This window comes from Chrysochloris asiatica, unplaced genomic scaffold (assembly GCF_000296735.1).
Source record: "Chrysochloris asiatica unplaced genomic scaffold, ChrAsi1.0 scaffold00161, whole genome shotgun sequence".
NCBI classification, from domain to species: Eukaryota; Metazoa; Chordata; class Mammalia; order Afrosoricida; family Chrysochloridae; genus Chrysochloris; species Chrysochloris asiatica.
Genome location: NW_006408679.1, coordinates 4,222,794 through 4,243,641, shown reverse-complemented (window position 1 = coordinate 4,243,641; position 20,848 = coordinate 4,222,794). Strand labels below are relative to the sequence as shown.

The 20,848-nt window shown below is 38.6% G+C and overlaps 1 protein-coding gene and 1 pseudogene across 1 annotated transcript in view; both read left to right on the top strand.

Moving 5' to 3' along the window:
* The window catches only part of DNAH14 (dynein, axonemal, heavy chain 14), a 641,625-nt gene that overhangs the window by 592,355 nt on the left and 28,422 nt on the right, over positions 1-20,848 (top strand). Inside the window, 2 exon segments of the mRNA XM_006871162.1 lie at positions 13,532-13,721; positions 17,351-17,531. Of these exon segments, the coding sequence (XP_006871224.1) occupies positions 13,532-13,721; positions 17,351-17,531 (371 nt within the window).
* LOC102811809 lies at positions 9,202-10,638 on the top strand (annotated as a pseudogene).

Sequence of the window (20,848 nt, the reverse complement as noted above, 5' to 3'; positions counted from 1 at the left end):
ATGTTGGGCTTCTTGAATGTTTATCTTCTCATCTTTCAAGATGTTAGGGAAATTTTCTTCCCGAAGCTCTTCAACTATCTCCTCTGTGGACTTTTCTGGTTCTTCTTGTTCTTCTTCATGTTATCCAACATGAATCTTAGACTTTCTTCAGATTGTTTTATCCTTTTAGCTGCTTGCTCTTCTAGCTTGGCAGTATTGAGAGATTTGTCTTCCAGTTCACTAGTTCTAGCTTCCATCTCTTCTAGTCTGCTCCTTTCCCCTTTCCTCATGTTGTCCATTTCTGATATCTTATTATTGATCATCTGGACATCTTTTAGCAGGTTTTGAATTGTTTCCAATGCTGTGTCAATCCTATTTGATTGTTCCTGTAGTATTTTCCTTACTTCTTCCTTATTTTCTTCTATCCCTTTTTGGAGTATTTGAATTTGTTTCCATATTATTCTTCTGAATTCCCTCTCAGGCATATCCAGAACCCGCTCTTCCTCCTCTATAAAGCCTTTGTCTGTCTCCAGCTCATTTGCATCAGCTGCTCTCTTCTGTTTTTGGACATGTTTTGATAATGTTTGTTGTTTCTTATTCATCATGATTGTTATTTTATTATTATTATTAATATGATCAGGAGATAGGCTTCCCTTATTGCCTGTAATGCGTAGAAGGTGTTGTTAGGTCTTGTCTCATTGGTGGAGTATTATGGTGTATTCTTATAGCTTGGCTATATGGCCACAATTCCTATCTCTTCTTAGGTGACGTAAGGAGGAAAATCTCCCTCCTCCAGGAAAGATGTGTGATCAAAAGGACCAAAAGCAGAAGTAATATAGACACATAGACAAAAATCACCACTTTGGAGCAGAGATGCGGCATTGGTCAACTTTCCGGTGCTACACCATCAGTGTGTGTGCACATAGAAGCCTCCAGCAGGGGGTGAGGGTGACCCCTCTTTCAGGCCCCTCCTCTATCCAGTACCATATAGGTGGGCAGATATATATTGGGGAGTTAATGGGAAAAAGATCGTCCACTATTTCTGATTCTGCCTATTAGCACTGCAAATCTCGGGTTGGTTGAGTCCTATTAAGCTGAGGTTTTGGTTTTGCAAATTGCTTTGTATTGATTGAATGCCAAATGCCGCCAGACCGGTTTGGCAGGCTCAGCAGGTGTAGGTTGCTAGCACAATAGCTGGAAATTCCAAGCTGCTACCTGGAAGGATGGCAAGGTGCCCCACCCCTGGCTCAGATACATGGCCTCAGATTTGGGCCCGCCAGTGATGTCATAAGTCGCTGTCCAGCTCCCTCTCTCTGTGGGAAAACTGTCCCGCCTGATGTCCGGGCTGAGAAAAATGACGTTGGGACAGGGAGAGCGAGAGGAACAGGTGTGTAGTTTCCCCTGGTTTTCTGTCTCCTTTTCCCTTTTGCTGGAAAGGTTGCTTTCTGAACCGGGCTGGCTTTAGCCCCGCCGTCTAAACTCTGCGGGGACGCTGAGATGGTGCAGCCTCCAGATTCGTAAGTCACCCGTATTTTCCTTTGTAGCGTGATTTTTTCACACATGAGAGTTCGAGAGACTGCAATCCTGGATCTTATATTAGATCCGGAGCTCTGGATTTACTCCATGAGCTCTTCCTTCGTGAGATTCCCCCTCCCCTCTCACCAGAGCATACCCTACCTGGCTTCTCTGGGTGCCACCCCAAACCGCAAGTCTCTCATTAACTTCAGCAAAATTTTACTTGCATGTCATATTAATGACGATGATGTTGTTAGTGTCGTTAAGTCTGTTTCAACTCATAGAGACCCAGCATAGGATTTCCAAGGAGCAGCTTATGGGTTTGAGCAGCTGTTCTTGCGCTTAGCAAGATATTGTTCAGTAATTTCCACATTCTGGTGGGTCGCCTTTCTTTGGAGTGGGCACAAATATGAGTCTCTCCAATCAGTTTGCCAAGTTGCTATCTTGCAAATTTCTTGGCATAGATGAGTGAGTGAGTGCCTCCAGCACTGTATCAGTTTGTTGAAACATTTCCATTTGTATTCTATCAACTCCTGGAGACTTGTTTTTCACCAGTACCTTCAAACATGTTTGAAGTGCACATAAATTTTCAATTCATTTGAATCCTAGGATAAACCTATATTCAGCTTTGCAAGAAACTTCCTTCCAAAGTGCCTGTACCATTTGCATCCAACCAGCAGTAAATGAATGTTCTTGCCAGCATTTGGAATTGTCACTGTTTTAAATGGTGGCCCAATGACTAAGCACTCAGTTGCTAACTGATGGGTCAGTGGTTCAAACCCATTGGCCATTCGGCAGGAGAAAGATGTGGCATTCTGCTTCCATAAAGACATACAGCATTGGAAACACTGTGACAGTTACACTCTGTCCTATGTTGTTGTTCTTGTTAAGTGCCATTGAGTCAGTTTGGACTCATAGCGACCCTGTGTAGGGTTTCCTGGGAGCACCTAAAAGTCCAAATTTGACTCCATGGTGATGCATTTGGGGTTTTCCTTTTGTTTTTGTATCAAAAGATAATAACAGGAATATCATTCTAATATCAAAACATCGAAATTGTTTCAAATAAAATCAAGAATCACATAAGGATACTCATTATCACCATTATCATTCAAGACTGTCTTGGAAGATGTAGTAAATTCAGTAAGCTATGAAAATTATATAGTTCATATTAACACTATGAAAGAGAATAAAAAGAGCCTTGTTAATAGAAAATGAAAGAGATGAGAAAAACCTGTTTCAAGTGGAAGGATCTGGTCCAAATGTTGGATAAAGAACATGAGGAGACAGGGAAGTGGAGTAGCATTCACATTATTTAAATTCGTTAACTCTCACAACAACCCTATAAGGTAAGTACACTAGTTGTCCTTATTTTACAGACAGGAAAACAGAGGTACAGTGCGCTTCAGAAACTTTCCCAAGTTACACAGATGATAAGTAGCAGTCTGACTTCATAGCTCATTCTACTTTTAAAGTAGAATCCTACTTTAAAAAAAAAAAAGAAAGAAACAAGCCTGCTACCATTAAGTCAATTCTGACTTATAATGACCCTAAGGAAGGTTTTTAATTAATAAAATAACTTTGTATGTCATATGGAAGAAGGTATGTTGAAAAATAAGATAAAATTACAAAAAAATTAAAATAATGAAGGAGTCTTAAGATATCAAAATCTACTAAAACTCTACCATATTAAAATTAATGTTGTACTGGTAGAGATATAGGCAGTAAATCAGTGGCTATGAAAGAAAATGCAGAAATAAATCTGAATTTTTATGAAATTTTCATTTTTTATACAGGTAGTATTTTTTGGTGAAGGGATACTGGCACAGCAACTGGGTATTCAGCTGGGAGAAGATTCGTTTGGTCCTTTATGTTATATTATCTACAAAATAAATTCTACAGTGGAGTAATTTTGAATGTATTATAAAAGAATACAAATCTTTTACAAAATAATCTAAGAGACAATATGTACAGTCTAGGAGTTTAGAGACAGTTTAACCAAAATTGGAAACCAGACAATAGAAGAAAAGATAGTCATATTTGAGTATTAAAAAATTTAAACTTGTATATGGGCAAATAATGATAAAATCAAGTCAATAGGCAAATAACAGATTAAGGATAATGTTTGCAATGCAGATAACTGACAAAAAAATTAACATCTATAATATAAAATGTTGCTTACGTATTAACATAGAAAAGTACAAACAATTGGAAGGGAAAATAGGCAATGTATATAGGATAGCAAATCAAAATGACTAATATCCCCAAGAAAACATGCTCAAAATAACCAATACACAGTGAAATACAAACTAAGCAGTGACAAAAATTAAATAGATCAGTATGTCCTATCAGTGGCAAGAATAGGAGAACAGTGATAATTCTTTCACACTTGGAATCCTTAAACAATTATGTTGTTAGGTGCTTCGTACTTCAGTGCAAAATGACCTTATGTATAACAGGAAGAAACATTGCCAAGTCTTGCATCATTCTTACAATCGTTGCTATGTTTGAGCCCATTGTTACAGCCACTGTGTCAATCCATCTCATTAAGGGTTTCCAATGTTTATACTGGCTCTTTATTTTGCTAAGAATGCTGTTCTTTTCCAGCGATTGGTCCCTTCTACTGACATGTCCAAAGTCAGTGAAACAAAGTCTCCCCATCCTCACTTCTAAGAAACATTCTAGTTGTACATTCTCCAAGACGGATTTGTTTGTTCTTCTGGCAGTCTACATTATATTCAGTATTGTTTGTCAACACCACAATTTGAATGTGTCAATTTTTCAGTCTTATTTTCTCATTGTCTAGCTTTCACTCTGCATGTGAAACAATTGGAAAGACCGTGACATGGATCAGTGCACATCAGTCATCAAAGATATTTGCTTTGCTTTTTAAGATGTTTAAAATATCTTTGCTGCAGACTTGTCCAATATAGTACATCATTCGATTTCTTGCCTGTTGCTTCCATGGGATTGATTGTTGATCCAAGTAGAACAAATCCTTGACAACTTCAATTTCTCTACCATTTGTCATGACATTGTTTATGGGTCCAGTTTTAAAGGATTTTCATTTTTTTCACCTTCAGGAGTAATCCATACTGAAGGTTATTGTCTTCAATCTTCTTCAGTAAGTGCTTCAAATTGTCCTCATTTGGGGCAAGCAAGATTATGTAATTTGCATATTGTAGGTTGTTAATGAGTCTTCCTCCAATTCTTAGGCCACATTCTTATTCCTATGGTCCAATTTCTCAGATTATTTACTCATGCAGACTGAATAAATTAAGGTGAAGGGAGAAGACCATGATGCACTCCTTTTCCATGCAACATCCCCTTGCACTGTTCAAATAATTCGTACAGGTTCCACATGAGCACAGTTAAGGGTTTTGGAATTGCCATTCTTTGTAATGTCATCCATAATTTGTTATGTCCCACAAAGCCCATTTTTTCATGTAGTCAACAAAATGCAACTAGACATCTTTCTGGTATTCTCCACTTTGGCCAAGATTCATCTGACATCAGCAATGATAACCCTTGCTCCATGACCTCTTCTGAATCTGGATTGGACTTCTCATGAATGTACAGTTACCACTACTACTTTTATATTATTTTCAGCAAACTTTTACTAGCCTGTCCTGGTGTGGTGCTGTAGGATAAGCACAAGGTTGGTGGTTCAAACCCACCAGTCGCTCCTTAAAAACCCTATACAGAATCACTAGGAGTCAGAATAGACTTTATGGTATGTGACAACAACATAGTATTAATAATTGTTAAATAATTTTCACATTCCATTTGATTGTCTTTCTTTGGAATGGGCAAAAATATGGATCTCTTCCAAATGGTTGGCAGGTAGCTGTCTTCCAAGTTTTTATCATAGACAAGTAAGCATTTCCAGCATTAAACTCTTTTGCTGAAGTAACTCAATTAGTATTCCATCAATTCCTGGAGCCTTGTTTTTCACCAGTACTTTCACTGTGGTTTGAATGTCTTCCTTGAGTGCCAGCTGCTCTTGATCATATGCTATTTTCTGAAATAGTTGAACATCAACCATTTCTTTTCGGTATGTATGTGGTCCGTCCATCTTTTTTTCATGGTTTCTGAATCATTCAATTTTTACCCATAAAATCTTCAGTATTTCAACTCAAGGTTTGAGTTTTCTTTTCATTTCTTCAGATTAAGAAATGCTAAGTGTGCTCTTCCCTTTGGCTTTCTAATGCCAGGTCTTTGTCCATTTCATTATACTTTATCTTGTATAAAACACCCTTTGAAATCTTCTGTTTAGCCCTTTTATTTCATCATTTATTCTATATGTTTAAGCTACTCTACACACAAGAGCAAGTTTCTGAGTCTCTTCCAACACCCATTTTGGTCTCTTCTTTCTTTGCTGTCTTTTCAATAACCTTTTACTTTCTTAATGTGTGATGTCCTTGATGTCATCCCTCAACTCTTCCAGTCTTGAGAAATTAGTGTTCAATGCATCAGACTTTCCTTGAGATGGTTTCTAATTCAAGAAGGGTGTATTCATGTTCATGCTTTGTTTTTCATGGACTGACTTCGATTTTCTTCATCTTCAGTTTAAACTTGCATACAAACAATTGATGGTCTCTTATGCAGTTAACCCCTGGCTTTGTCTTGGGGTTTTTGTTTTGTTTTGTTTTGTTTTAATTTTTTAATTGTAATTGAGTAAAAGTTTACAGAGCAAATTCATTCTCCATTCTGCAATTTATACACTTTTTTTTCCTGAAGTTGTTTGTAACTCCCTTAATTTAATAGCACCCTCCTTGGGTTCCCTGTTTCCATTCATCCTTCTTTCCTGCCCCTTCCTGAGTGCTGAGCTTTGTTTTGGGGCAAATACTGTCTTTTTGGTCTTATATGGTTGGTGATAAGGAGTTCTGGTAGCATAGTGGTTACGAATCAGGCAATGAGCTTCAAGGTCAGCAGTTCGAAACTACCAGCTGTTCCACTGGAGAAAGATGAGGTTTTCTGCTCCCGTTAAGCGTTACAGATTCGGAAACCCTGTACAGGGTCACTATGAATCGGAACCGACTACACGGTACACCACCACCACCTGCCACATGGTTGGTTGCACTAAGGAATACATTCCTTACTGGTGGTATCATTCACTTTGTATTCATTTCTATTGTTTGGATGAAAGGTGATCCCCAAAGGCAGGTCAATTTCAGGTTTGACAGATATCTAAGGGCCACAGTTTCTAGAGTTCCACCAATCTCTATCCAATCATTAAGTCTGGTTTTTTTTGTTTGTTTGTTTGTTTGTTTGTTTGTTTGTCTTATTTTGAATTTTATTCTTTTTTTTCTCTCCCTTTCTATCCAGGAAGTACTATTGTGATCCTGGGCACCATCTAATTCTTCTGGTTTTAGGATAGTGGGGGTTGTGGTTTGTATGTCCATTAGACCTTTGGACTAATTCACTCTTCTTTGCTCTGCACAAGGATAGACGAAGAGTTTATCTTAGATGTCCACTTGAAAGCTTTTAAGATCCTGTGAACTACTCATCAAGGTAATATGTAGAATACTGTCTTCGTGGACTATGTTATGCCAATTCATCTAGATACACTCCCAAGACTGTGGTCCTAAATTTGAAAACCCAGTGACCCATTCCCTCAAGGTGTTTGGTTATAGCTAATAAGTTTTCACAGCTTTGTCCCCTGTATACTCTTGCAGTATTCTTGGCTCTTTGTGCAACACATATAAATGTATGCATATAAATGTTGTTGTTGTTCAGTGCTATTAAATCGGTTCTAGCCCACAGCACCCCTGTATAGGATTTCCATTGAGCAACTGATGAGCTTGAACCACCGGCCTTGTGGTTCAAACTGACCTTGCAGTCGCATGTTAATCCACAGCGCCACACCAGGACTCCATGCATCTAAATATCCTCTGCCAAACCTATTGAACCACTGACAGGAGTCCTGGTGTGAAGCTGTGGAATGAAACACTGGACCTCAAGGTTGGCTTGAACCACAAGGTCAGTAGTTCAAACTCACCAGCCACTCCTTGGAAACTCTATAGAGGGTCTCTATGAGTTGGAACCAACTTGGTCTTACATGAATCTATTCACAGATATTATTTGTTTCTACTATTATAGGACTGTATATGCAATCGTTTTTACCTGTGTTGTCTTTTATTCTTTTGTCCTCCTTTGCCTTGGTCAGGTTATGCTGCCCTGCACCTTACTGCACATTGCTTTTATTCCACCCAAGTTAATACATGTGTGGCACTACTGGACTGCAAGTTTGGTTTGAACCACAAAGTCAGTGGTTCAAACCTACCAGCCGCTCCTCAGAAACCCTATACAGGGTCCCTATGAGTCAGAACTGACTGAACAGCACTTAACAACAACAAAAACAACTGTCTAGTTAGTGATTTACTCTCCCTTCCCCTCTTATCCCTGGTAACCATCAAAGAATCTATGTGAACCTTTTCTTAACTTTTTATAATAGTGGGCTCATAGAATGTTTGCCTTTTTGACCCCATTTCACTCAGTGTAACATCCTCTAGGTTCATTCATGTTATGAGGTGTTTCCCAGATTCTTTGTTATTCTTTAATGTTCCACAGTATTCTATTATTTGTATGTACCATAGTTGTCCATTCATCCATTGAAGGGGCATGTAGGTTGCTTCCATCTTTTTGCTATTGTGAATAATGTTCGAATGAACGTGAGTGTGTGTAGATCTATTGATGTTATGGTTCTTATTTCTCTAAAATGTATTCCTAGTAGTGGGATTGCTGGATCATATGGTATTTCTATTTCCAACTTTTTAAGGAAGCAGCATACCATTTTATATAGTGTTTGCATTATTTTAGAGTTGTAACAGTAGTGTAAGAGAATTCCTATTAGAATTGCATTTTATCTGTAAATCACTTTGGGGAGTGTCGATATTTGCACAATGTTAAGTCTTCCATCCATGATCATGGTTTGTTCTTCCATTTCCAAAGGTCTCTTTGATTTCATAGTAGTGTTTTGAAATTTCCTTCATATGGTCCTTTTATATCTCTAGTTAGATTTATTCCTGACTTTTTCATCTTTTGGATAACTATTACAAATGGTATTTTCCTGATTCCCTTTTCACAATTTCTTTTGTTAGTGTAGAGAAAGCTGACTGATTTTTATATGTTGATCTTGTACCCTGCCACTTTGCTTAATCCTTCCTTCTTTAAGTTTCAGTAACTTTCTTGTTGAGTCTCTGGGTTTTTCTATTTGTAGGATCATATCATCTGCAAACAGAAATAGTTTTGCTTCTTCCTTACCAATCTATATGTCTTTAATTTCCCTTTCTTACCTTATTCCTCTGGCTAGGACTTCCAATGCAATGTTGAATAAGAATGGTAACAAAAGGCATCCTTGTCTGGTTCCCATTCACAAGGTAAATGCTTTCAGGCTCTCTCCATTGAGAACAATGCTGTCCATTCATTTGTGTATATACCCTTAATTACATTGAGAAATTTCCCTTCTATTCCTATTTTGCTCAGAGTTTTTATCAGGAGTCGATGTTGGATTGTATCAAATGCCTTTTCTTCATTGATTGAGATGATCATGTGCTTCTTTTCCTTTGTTTTATTTATATAATGTATTCTGTTTTTCTAATGTTGAACCATCCTTACATATCATTATGAATCCCAATTGATCATGCTTTATTATTTTTTAATAAGACGTAGAATTCTTTTGAGTAGGATTTAGGGTAGGTGAGGGGGATGGCTGCCTCTGCGGCAGGGCCGGGGCCTTGTTGACCCAGAAGAAACAATTCCCATCAGCACTGTTCAGCGTCTTCATCTACAACCCACGCTTCAGCCCGTGCAAAGGTGAGTAGGAAAATAACATTTTGTTTTATCATTCAAATGAAGTTGAAGAGAATGAAAAATTTGAAATGTTGGATTATGCGAAGCTATTGGACAATTTACAAGGACCTTTAGTCCTTCAAAACCTGCAAAATTTTTATGTATACAGAGGAATAGACAGTTCTTCAATGAACCAGAAGAAAATTTCTGGATGGTCATGGTTGTTCCAAATCCTATAATTGAAGAGCAAAGCAAAGATGGGAAACCAATTGTTGAACACCAAGAAGAAGAGTTGCTGGACAAGGTTTATAGTTTCATGCTACAGCCATGCCACAATATGCACAAGCTCTTCAATGGCACATTCTGAAAGCCATGGCAGACGGCAGTGCCAAGCTCCTAAAGGAAAGATTAGATAACTTCTTCCACTGCTATCTGCAAACACTGCATTTCCAGTCATGTGACCTACTGGATATTTTTGGTGGATTCGTTTCTTCCCATTGGATAAAACGATTTGTTTAAAAATCTAGTCTTCTTAATAGAATGGAGAAGAGCTTGAACATAGTGAAGTATACTGCCTTTCTCTACAATGATCAGCTCATCTGGAGTGGATTAGAGCAAGATGACATGAGGATTTTATACAAACACCTCACCACATCTCTCTTCCCAAGGCACACTGAACCTGAGTTGGCTGGGAGGGATTCTCCAGGGAAGGCAGAAATGCCAAGAAATCTTCAACACCATGGTAGATTTTATACTGGACCCCTGAACCTTAATGATCCCAAAGCAAAATGCAGATTCTCTAAAATTTTTATCAATACAGATGACACCTATGAAGAGCTCCATTTAATTGTGTGTAAGTCCATGAGCGCAGCTATGTACTTCATGATGGACGCCTCCACACAACCTACCTCGGATTTTTGCTGGAGACTGGACAGCATTATTGGGCCTCAGCTCAAAGAGCTGGCATCCGACATTTGTGAGCAGTTTAACATCAACAAAAGGATGTCTGGGTCTGAAAAAGAAGCCCAGTTCAAATGTATCTATTTCAACCACATGAATTTAGCTGAGAAAAGTACAACTCACATGAGGAAAACACCCAGTGTGCCACTTACGTCCATTCATCTGGATCTCATGAAGATTCTAGGTGACATCAACAGTAATTTCCCTAGAGTGGGTAAGGATGAAGAAATCATAGTGAAAGTAATGAGTGATTATTGGGTTGTTGGGAATAAGTCTGATCAGAGGGAGCTATATGTTATTTTGAACCAAAAAAATGCAAACCTGATTGAAGTCAATGAAGATGTCAAGAAGCTTTGTGCAACACAGTTCAATAATATATTTTCCTTGGATTGACTGAGATACCGGTCCCTGGAAAGACCTCTAGCTTAGCCAACCTTTGGTTTACCATTGCCAGCTAAGCATCCTCTTTGGTAACTGCATTAATGGCAAGAGTAAAGCAATACTTTCTTGAAAGGATCTGATTTCTGCTTGGTCTCTAAACTGAAGCTCTCAGAGATTTTTAGATTTTAAATATTTATGTGGAATTCAAGATAGCCTGTGCCATCTCTTACCATTCCATCCTTTTGATATTATGTGAATATTTTACTGGAAAATAAGGCTAATAAATTGTTAAAGTTTTTTAAAATCTGAAAAAAAAAAGACAGTGGTTTGTTGAAGTCTACTAGTATTGTGGAGACATCTACTTTTCTTTCCAGATCTGTTATCTTAATTTATGTACTTTGGGCTCTTTCTTTGGATGTGTAGATATTTATTAAGGTTATGTCCTCTTGCTGAATTGACCCTTTAATCACGAGATAATGTCCTTCTTTTTCCCTCATGCTGATTCTTGTCTTGAAGTCTATTTTATCAGAAATCAATATTGTCATGCTTGTTTTTTTTTCAGTTGTCTTTTGTTTGGTGTATTTTTTCCATTCTTTAACTTTTTCTTTATGTCTAAAGTAAGTCTCTTGTAAGCAGCATAATGATGAGTCCTGCTCTGTTATCCATTCTGTCACTTTGTCTCTTGACTCATTTAATTCATTTACACTTAGTGTAAAAATGTAATTTACACTCAGCGTAATTATCGATAAGTCTGAGTTTACTGCTGTCATTTTGTTGTTTGTATGGAGGTTTTTAGTTTTGTTTTGTTTTTATTTCCGAATGTGTGATGTTGGAGGTTTCTTTGTTCTGGGTATTTTTTGTGCTGAGTTAATTTTGTCATCAGAGCGACGGGGGTACCGGGGAGCATGAGAGAGTGGACTAGGTGGCACCTAGTCGGAAGAGAGAGTGGGTGGGTGGGACAGGGGCCTGTACCTCTGCTCACTAATTAGTGGTGTGGACTTTGGTACACTCCTGTGCAAATGCAATAGTTATCTCATTCCTGCATTTACTCAATTCAAGGGCAGGGCACCCAGAGTCCAGAGACTGCAGCTACCACCCCACAGGTCTTACCCATTGTGTAAGTCTACCATTCAAAGGACCAAGGACAACTGCTGCTGAAAGGTTCTACCCCTATTTACTGGCTCCCTCCCTCCTCTCTAAGGAGCTCTGGTAGTATAGTGGTTATGAATCGGGCTGCAAACCTTAAGGTCAGCATTTTAAAACTACCAGTAATTCCACAGGAGAAAGATGAAGCTTTCTACTCCTGTAAAGATTTACAGCCTTGGAAACCCTGTACAGGGTCTCTATGAGTCGGAACCGACTCAAGAGCACATCACGACAATGACGATCCCTCCTATCTGGTCAACTGAGTCTCTGGTGTTCTAGCCCATGTTCCTGCGCTTCCCTTCCAACTATGGTTCATTCTTTGTTTCTAACTTTTTCTTTCCAATCTCCAATAGTTATTGATGTATCTTGATTGCACATTTGCTCAATGTCAAACTATCGCAGTGCATAAACATCTTCCATTTCTTCATCTTTGGCATTCATGGCTGGTGTATAAATTTGAATAATAGTTATACTAATTGGTCCTCCTTGCAAGCATATGGATATGAGCCTATCACTGACAACACTGTACTTCAGGACAGATCTTGAAATATTGTTTTGATGATGAATATGACACTGTTCCACTGTTCCTCTTCAATTTGCTGTTCCTATCAAGCAGACTTGTCAGATTCAAACTAGCCAATACCAGCCCATCTCAGCTCACTAATAACTAGACTATCAATCTTCACACATCCCATTTTATTTCAGACAACTTACAATTTTCTTTAATTCATATTTTGTGCATTTCATGCTCTGATTATTAATGAATGCTGCTCATTTTGAGTCATGCCACATCATCAAATGAAGGTTCTCAAAGCCTTTACTCCATCAGCATCCTTACAGTCAACTCTACTTTGAGGAGACAGCGTTTTTCTTTTCTTTTTTCAGTGCTTTCTAATTTCAAGGTCTCATTTTGTGGCACCCTATTGAGTAAAGTTCTGTTGTCGTCCATAAGATTTTATTGACTAATTTTCACAATCAGATCATCAGGAATTTCTTCCTAGTCTGTCTTTTTCTGGAACTTCCACTGAAACTGCTCCACCATGTATAACTATAGTGATAGTTGAAATACTGGTCGCATAGCTTGCAGCATCATAGCAAGATACAATAAGCTGACAGATGTATTGAACAATGATAGTCAAGAAAGAAAAATGGGGTAAAGGAAAGGAGGGAGCGATTTGAGAGTTGGAAGATAGAGAATGAACAAGGAAAGGCAGAGAGAGAAAGAAGCATATCAATGCATGTGGACATCTTTCTGTCAAATATCTATGTAAAGATACTCAAGAAAGGGAGTCTGGTAACTTGAGCAGACGGTGGGAGAAACCTTCCCTTTCCTTGTTTATCCTTTCCTACCTTTGAATTCAGAATCCTGGTGTGGCGCTGTGGGTTAATGCGCCAGACTGCAAAGCCACTTGAACTGCAAGGTCAGCAGTTCAAGCTCATCAGCTGCTCCTCGGAAACCCTATACAGGGTCGCTATGGGTTGGAACTGGCTCAACAGCACTTAATAACAACCTTTGAATTCACTACTGTCTTATTTTGTCTGTTAAAAAAAATAAGAAGAAAATTGTTGAATAACAGCAACAAAAGAATTAATGGATAAAAAAATGATCATCCTAATATTTGTAATCCTCTTAATATTTACATATATTTGTGAAGAGAAAATATATGTAGCTGTTTAAGAATTGTTGGTTTTATGTTTAAATGTCAGTGTAAGCTAAAAACATGTACTAAAATAATAAAGACTAGTGGATTTTCTCAAGGTTACCATAAAGATGTTGGGAAATGTCCTGAGTGGACATTCCACTATTCCATGGCGGGGGCTGCGCTACCTGATTGGTGAAGTGATTTATGGAGGCCGGGTGACTGATAACTGTGACAAGCAATGTTTAAAGACCCTTCTGTACAAATTTTGCAATCCTGAGGTGCTAAAAGATGACTTCAGTTTCTCTAGTGATGAGGTAAGAAAATAATTTATTTTCTTAAATTACTATATGCATATTACTTTAAACAAAATATTGTTGTATTGTTTAAAATCTATATTGAAATGATTTCATGTTTCTTTTATTTATTATTATTTAATTATATAATAATTATTATGTATTTTCTTTTATTAAATGTCATTATTATGAAAGTAACTTACCCAGCACTCTATTAAATACACCATTATGTCAGGCAGAAAATAAAAAGATTGATAAAGAAATGGTTCACATCCTCCAGAACCTATAGCATAAAATACAAGCACAAGAAAACAGAAGCAAATTAACATTTATTAATCAACTCTCCCATGCTAGTCAATTTGTATGTTTCTCACTTAATGCTCATAACCACCATGTGAAGTAGATATTATTCTTACTTTTCACTAGATGAAACTGAGGCTCACAGGGGTCAGGCACATACACTTTTTTTCATCTCAATGATTGCAATCTCCTCTATGCAACAACAGTTACCCCACTTCTTCACCGTGGTTCCTATTTCCAGCCCACCCTTTTCAACTTTATCCTTAGAAAATATTGCCCTTTTGTGAGGGGGCTTCAGAAAGTTCATGGTAAAATGGAATTAGATGATAATGGACTTTTTTATGGAACAAAAACAAATCATTTAAAAAAAAAAAAAAAAAGGCCAAGCTTACTGGTCAGAAAGAGACTGGAAAAACCTGAGACTATAGCCCTTCACCACCCTTCAGGCTCAGTTTTCAGTCAAGCAGTAAATAAATATATGGGGGGGACAACAGTGCTAGTAAGATTCAAGATCAAATCATTCAAGATCACATGGACAACATTTCCCTAAGGACAAAGTTGAAAAGGGTGGAATGGAAATGGGAACCACAGGGAGAAAGTGGGATAACTGTTATTACATAGAAGAGATTACAGTCATTGAGATGAAACAAAGTGTATGATTTGTTGAATGTAAAACTGATGATCTTATCTGTAAACCTTCACTCAATTCAGAATAAAAAACTTTTTAAAATATTGAAGACACCAGGCTTACTAGTCAGCTAGAGACAGGTAGAACCCCTGAGACAATGACCCTTAGTCACCCTTCAGGTCTGGAAATGAATCACCCCCAAACAATAACCCTGGGAAGGTACACACATCTTAGAATCATCAACCACTTGACATCCACAGGGCAGCATTTGCCTAAGGACAAAGTTCATGTTGTTGTGTTAAGTGCCATCGAGTCAGTTCCGACCCATAGCGACCCTGTACAGGGTTTCCGAGGGTGTAAATCTTTACAGGAGTAGAAAGCCTCATCTTTCTCCCGCGGAGCGGCTGGTAGTTTCGAACCGCTGACCTTAAGGTTCGCAGCCCGATTCGTAACCACTACGCTACCAGAGCTCCTTAAGGACAAAGTTCATAAGGGTTAGGAAAGGAGAAGAAATGGAATCAGGAAACAAAGGGAGGAAGTGGAATAAGAGATGTTACATTGTGGGGATTGCAATCAATGAGATGAAACAAAATGTGTATGAATTGTGGAATGGAAAAAATGATCTGCTCTGTAAACCTTCACCCAATTTGCAATAAAAATATGTGGGGGGGTTTTATTGCAAAGTCAAAAATAAAAGAGATAGTAGAATTTTTACACAAGCTTTTTTAAACGCACTCATATTTCCAAACAGAGTCACATTCACAGGGATAGGGCTTAGAGCTTCAACCTATTTAACTGAGCAGATATAATACAACATATAGCACATTCGATTCCCTCTTCCCCTCATCACCATCCCAGCCTTTCCCCACCCCCACTCAGTTTCTATCCTCAACCCAGCCCTTTACCTCTGTAGAGCAGAAAACCTCAGGTGAGAACCAGCACCTATGCCCCATCAGATGGTTGCTAGCAGAAAATCAAATTCTGCATACCTTTCTTTGACTTTCAAACGTAGAGGTGGGACTTGCCATATAAATTTTCATGGGTGAGAATTTTGATGGGAGAGGTGAACCGAAGGTGAAAAGGCAACAATGCCATGTGGTTAGTCTTTATAATTTGGGAGTGTTGTTGTTAAGTGCTGTCGTGTCAGTTCAGACTCATAGCAACCCTGTAAAGGATTTCCAAGGAGCAGCTGGTGAGCTTGAACAACCAACTTTGTGATTCAAACCGACCTTGCAGTCCAGCACATTAACTCACAGTGCTACACCAATACTCCATGAATTGGGAGTAGGCCTGTACAATTGAGGGAAAAGAAACCATGTTCAGCTTTGTGAAAGACCTTGAGAGTACAACTAGATAGGAAACTGATCAAAGTCATAGTTTAGGGAGATTTGTTTAGAAGGATCCTATGTGTGACGCTGTAGGATAAGAGTGCTAACCACATGATCAGTGATTCAAACCCACCAGTCACTCAGAAACCCTCTATAGGGTTGCCATGAGTCGGAACCAACAATGGCACATAATAACAGCAACATAGAATAGATAGTAATAGTCTATGTTGGCGACTTTGAGTCAGCAAAATAATTAAATTTTATCCTTTATCAATTATTTGCTAAGACAGGAAAAGCTGAGGGTTTTTTTGGTTGTTGTTATTGTTGTTTTTAGTATTCACAGGGACAGAGGTTAGAGTTTCAATATATCTTAATTCAGAGGACACATGCAATTCATAACACATTCTACCCTCTCTTCTCCACACTTTTCCTCCTTTCCATTTCTATTCTCCACCCTGAAGTCCACCCTGAAGATAAAAATCACCCTTGAAAAGCCTTTAAATTGCCCCAAAATACAGTAAATAAGGTATGATATAAGATATAGCAATTCCACTAGCAGAATTAAACTAAGGGATTGTATTCTGGAATCATGTCTTTCAATTGTTTAGTTGCCTTGATGGTGGTGGTAGTGTTCTGTGGAGTTGGTTCTGACTCTTAGTGACCCTGTATAGGGTTTCTGAGGCTGTAAATTTTTACGAGAGCAGAAAGTCTCTTCTTTCTCCCACAGAACCGCTGGTAGTTTCAAACTAGCTGACCTTGAGGTTAGCAGCCTGACTTGTAACCACTGTGCTACCAGAACACCTTAAACACTGTCAATTTTATGATGATTCCAACATTCCAGCCCTTTCCCCCAACATAATCCTAGTTACTTCTGCAGAAGAAGCTGTTGTTTCTACCAGTGACTCTAGCTCTTCAACTGGACCATCTCTCTGTGGCCCTTCAGTGTTTTCCTTGAGGATATCAAAAAGGTTGTTACCACCCATTTCCGGCATTTCTTTGTGATGAGTTATACTCTTAAGACCATTCTCACATTTCTTCTATAGTTTTACCAAAGTAAATGACTTGTCTGAGATTAATTGCATCAGTTGTCTGTGAGTATAGTTCACTGAAGCAATGGATGGTCCGAATCAATCCAGCCTTTAAATTGTTATTTTTTTTTCCTTTTCCCAGTAAAAAAAAGTTAGATGTGATTATCGTGTGTGATTCCATACTTTAATAGCATGATCCCAAATGCTGGCAGAATTGCTTAGAATATATCACCTACAAATAAGAAGATCCCCCTGTATTCATAGAGAAATATTGTCTTCATGCATTTCTGTAAGTAGGTATCTCACTAGCAAAAACTGACAATGTGGTTAAATTTTCAGCTACATCAGCCAGTACCAGAATCTGCACATATAAATGACTGCATATGCATTATCCAGTCCTTACCTGAGGATGACTCTCCAGAGGTTTTAGGAATGCACCCTGAGGCCACAAGGAGTTGCAGGGCGACACATGGCCAGGAGTTCATTGAAAGCCTTATTGCTATGCAACCAAGAACTGCCGCCAGCAGCCTCACAGTCAGGTAAGGAAGGGCTCCCTAAGAAAAATGACTACTCAAGACTTAGTCAATATTCCTTTGAAGAGATAAAATATAGAACCTATAGCAGTATAGCCTACATGGTAGAGAAATCAATTCTCCAAATGACACAGAAACAAGTACATAGACAATAAATTTTAAAATATATGTATATAGGTATATATATCTATTTCCATAATGTAGTGGTTATCATGTTTGCCTAACACATGAAAGGTCCCCCGATCCAAAACCGGGCAGAAAGAGTTGCATGCATAAATTTTGGACTTCTGGTGTGATGCTATAGGATCAGCACTGGACTTTAAACCACAAGATCAGCAGTTCAAACCTACCAGCTGCTTCTCCAAAATCTGATACACAGGGTAGTTATGAGTAGGCACTGACTTGACTGGCACTTAACAACAATAGATAGATAGATAGATAGATAGATAGATAGATAGATAGATAGATAGATAGATAGATGCAGTGGCTCTGTAGGATAAGCACTGGACTGCAAACCAAAGATTGGTGGTGTGAGCCCACCAGCAGTTCCATGGGAGAAAGGGGAGGCTTTCTGCTCCCGCAAAAGATTTATAGCTTCAGAAACACCCTATACAGCGTGGCTATGAGTTGGAACCAGCTTGGCAGCACTTAACAACACATGTGTGTGTGTGTGTATACATATATGGGTTGTTAAGTGCTGTCGAGTTGGTCCCGACTCATAGCAACCCTATGTAGGGTTTCTAAGGAGTGACTGGCGAGCTTGAACCGCCGACCTTGCAGCTGACCTTGCAGTCCAGTGTGCTATCCTGCAGCACCACACCAGGATTACACATTTCAGTAAACTCAATTAAAAATACCACTCACCAAGTACGATTCAATCATTCACTCCACAAAGGGTTACTGAGTACCTGCTATATACTTCACAAATATATATATGGAGAAAGGAAGGGAGGGAAGGAGAGAGAGAGAGCTCTAGTAGCATAGTCGTTATGAGTCAGGCTGCTCACCTCAAGGTCAACAGTTCAAACCTACCAATGGTTCTGTGCTCCTGTAAAAGATTTACAGCCTCAGACACCCTATGCAGTATCACTAGGAGTCGGAACTGACTCCACAGCACAACACCACCAATACTTAGCTTTTTATCCAAGGTCACAGTGGCTCAATATCCTTACCCATAAATAGGGAGGATGATAAACCTGTCTACTCATCACAGCTCTTGTGAGGTACATATAACTCAAATTCCCAGGTTTCCTCAGCCTATGACTATAAGTAAGGTCCTGTTTGTTAATACCAGAGCTGTTATTCTATTGACACAAATTAGAAAAAATTAAACTCTCATTTAACTTATCACTGGCTCAATAAATCTTTGCTGTCTACTACATAAAAGGAAAGGAGCTCTGGTACCATAGTGGTTACGAATCGGGCTGCTAACCTCGAGGTCAGCAGTTCAAAACTACCAGCTGTTCCACTAGAGAAAGATGAGACTTTCAGATTTACAGCCTCAGAACAGCCTCAAAAGCCCTGTTCAGGGTCACTATGAGTCAGAACAGACTCCACGATACTTTTAACAACAGCAACATAAAAGGAAGTCTTGGTATGGCACTGTGGGCAAAGTCATTTGAACTGCAAGGTCGGTGATTCAAACTCACCAGCCACTCTTTGGAAACCCTATACAGGGTATCTATGGGTGGGAATCGACTCGATGGCACTTAACAACAACAACTACTACATTAAAGGAGTCCTGGTGAGGCTCTGCAGGATAATGCACTAGACCAGTTTGAATCACAAGGTCAGTGGTTCAAACTTACCATCCACTCCTCAGAAACCCTATACAGGATTGCTATGAGTTGGAACCGACTAGAAGACACCTAACAACAATAACAACACATATAAGGAGTTCTGGTGTGGCACCATAGGACAAACACTTAACCTCAAGGTCGGTTTGAACTGCAAGGTAGGTGGTTCAAACTCACCAGCTCCTACTTGGAAACCCTCTACAGGGCGGCTATGAGTCAACCCTCTACAGGGCTGATGGCACCTAACAACAACATATTAGGAAAGTTATACAAATAAAGAAAGAAGAGTACCCAGTAGGAAACCCCACTACATATCCCCAGAACATCAGAATGAATTTCCTGTTGGTCCTGAACTTCTAAAGATTATCAAATCTATTACTGTTAATATTCATCAAATATACTATTAAAAATGAGATGATTATAAAGAAATGCATTTAATAAGCATGCTAAATGTGCATTCTGTTCTTTTGGTCATTTGGGGAAGCTGTGAGTATTTCAGTTATGCTGCACTTGCTCAAAATATATTAGAAACTTGTCTTTGAAAAAGATTCTATCACATTCAATTTGATATCCTCAGTGGCAGCAACTCTTTGTCATTTGAAGGTAAATTTGATTTTTTTAAAAAATCATTTGATCTTTTGATTCATTTGAAACAACTTGGATGAATTATACTAAGTAACCTTATTTTAAAGTCAAACAGTGTGATAGAGAACAAAGAAGATGGTGGATCAGGTAGAAGTGCGGTGAGGATCTCCATCAGCAACAATACAGAATACCAGACCAAGCAGGCTCAGGGGATGTTCCCAGAACTCTGAACCACATATAAAGGAATATTTAGAAGGTTCGAAGTCTTGCAGCTAGGGGAATTTGTAGCAAAAGCAAGAAATACATTGCTTTCTAATTCAAGATGCTCAGCTGCTCCCAGAGCCACCATCTTGGGTGAGACCAAGCAGGGGAAGGATCAGAGCAGACATGTACGCCTGACAAAACTGTGGAGATAAAGGTGTGGACATTCTTTTTTTATTCATATCTGTTCATTGGTCTCTTGATGTCTGTGCACCTCCATGCTGGTGACTAGAGGGGATGCAAACCCCCTGCCCCCCAGAGGGTTCTACTATGCATACGTACAGATCTCCTCAAAATTTAAAGAGACAGTTTCCACTTAAAACCAAACAGCCATGATAAGAATTTACTCTTTATTGTGTATTGTTTTGTCTAGAAGTTTCTCTCAATCAAAGTAACAGAGGGATATTATAAAATAAATGGCCAAGGTAAAAATGCAGTAAAATAGGGTTTTTGTTACAAAGTTCTGCATTGAGAAATCCAGGCCAAAACTAAAAATGCTACAAAAATGTATTATTGGAGATCTACATTAAATTTTCTTTTCTGTGTTCTAGTAATTGTATATACTTAGCACTCTGAAAGCAAATTAAAATAAAATTACATTTTGATAAAAATTAAAATTAAAATGGTCACATCTGGTCCTGAACTGTTTATAACTAGAAAAAAGGCCTGAATGGGGATTGT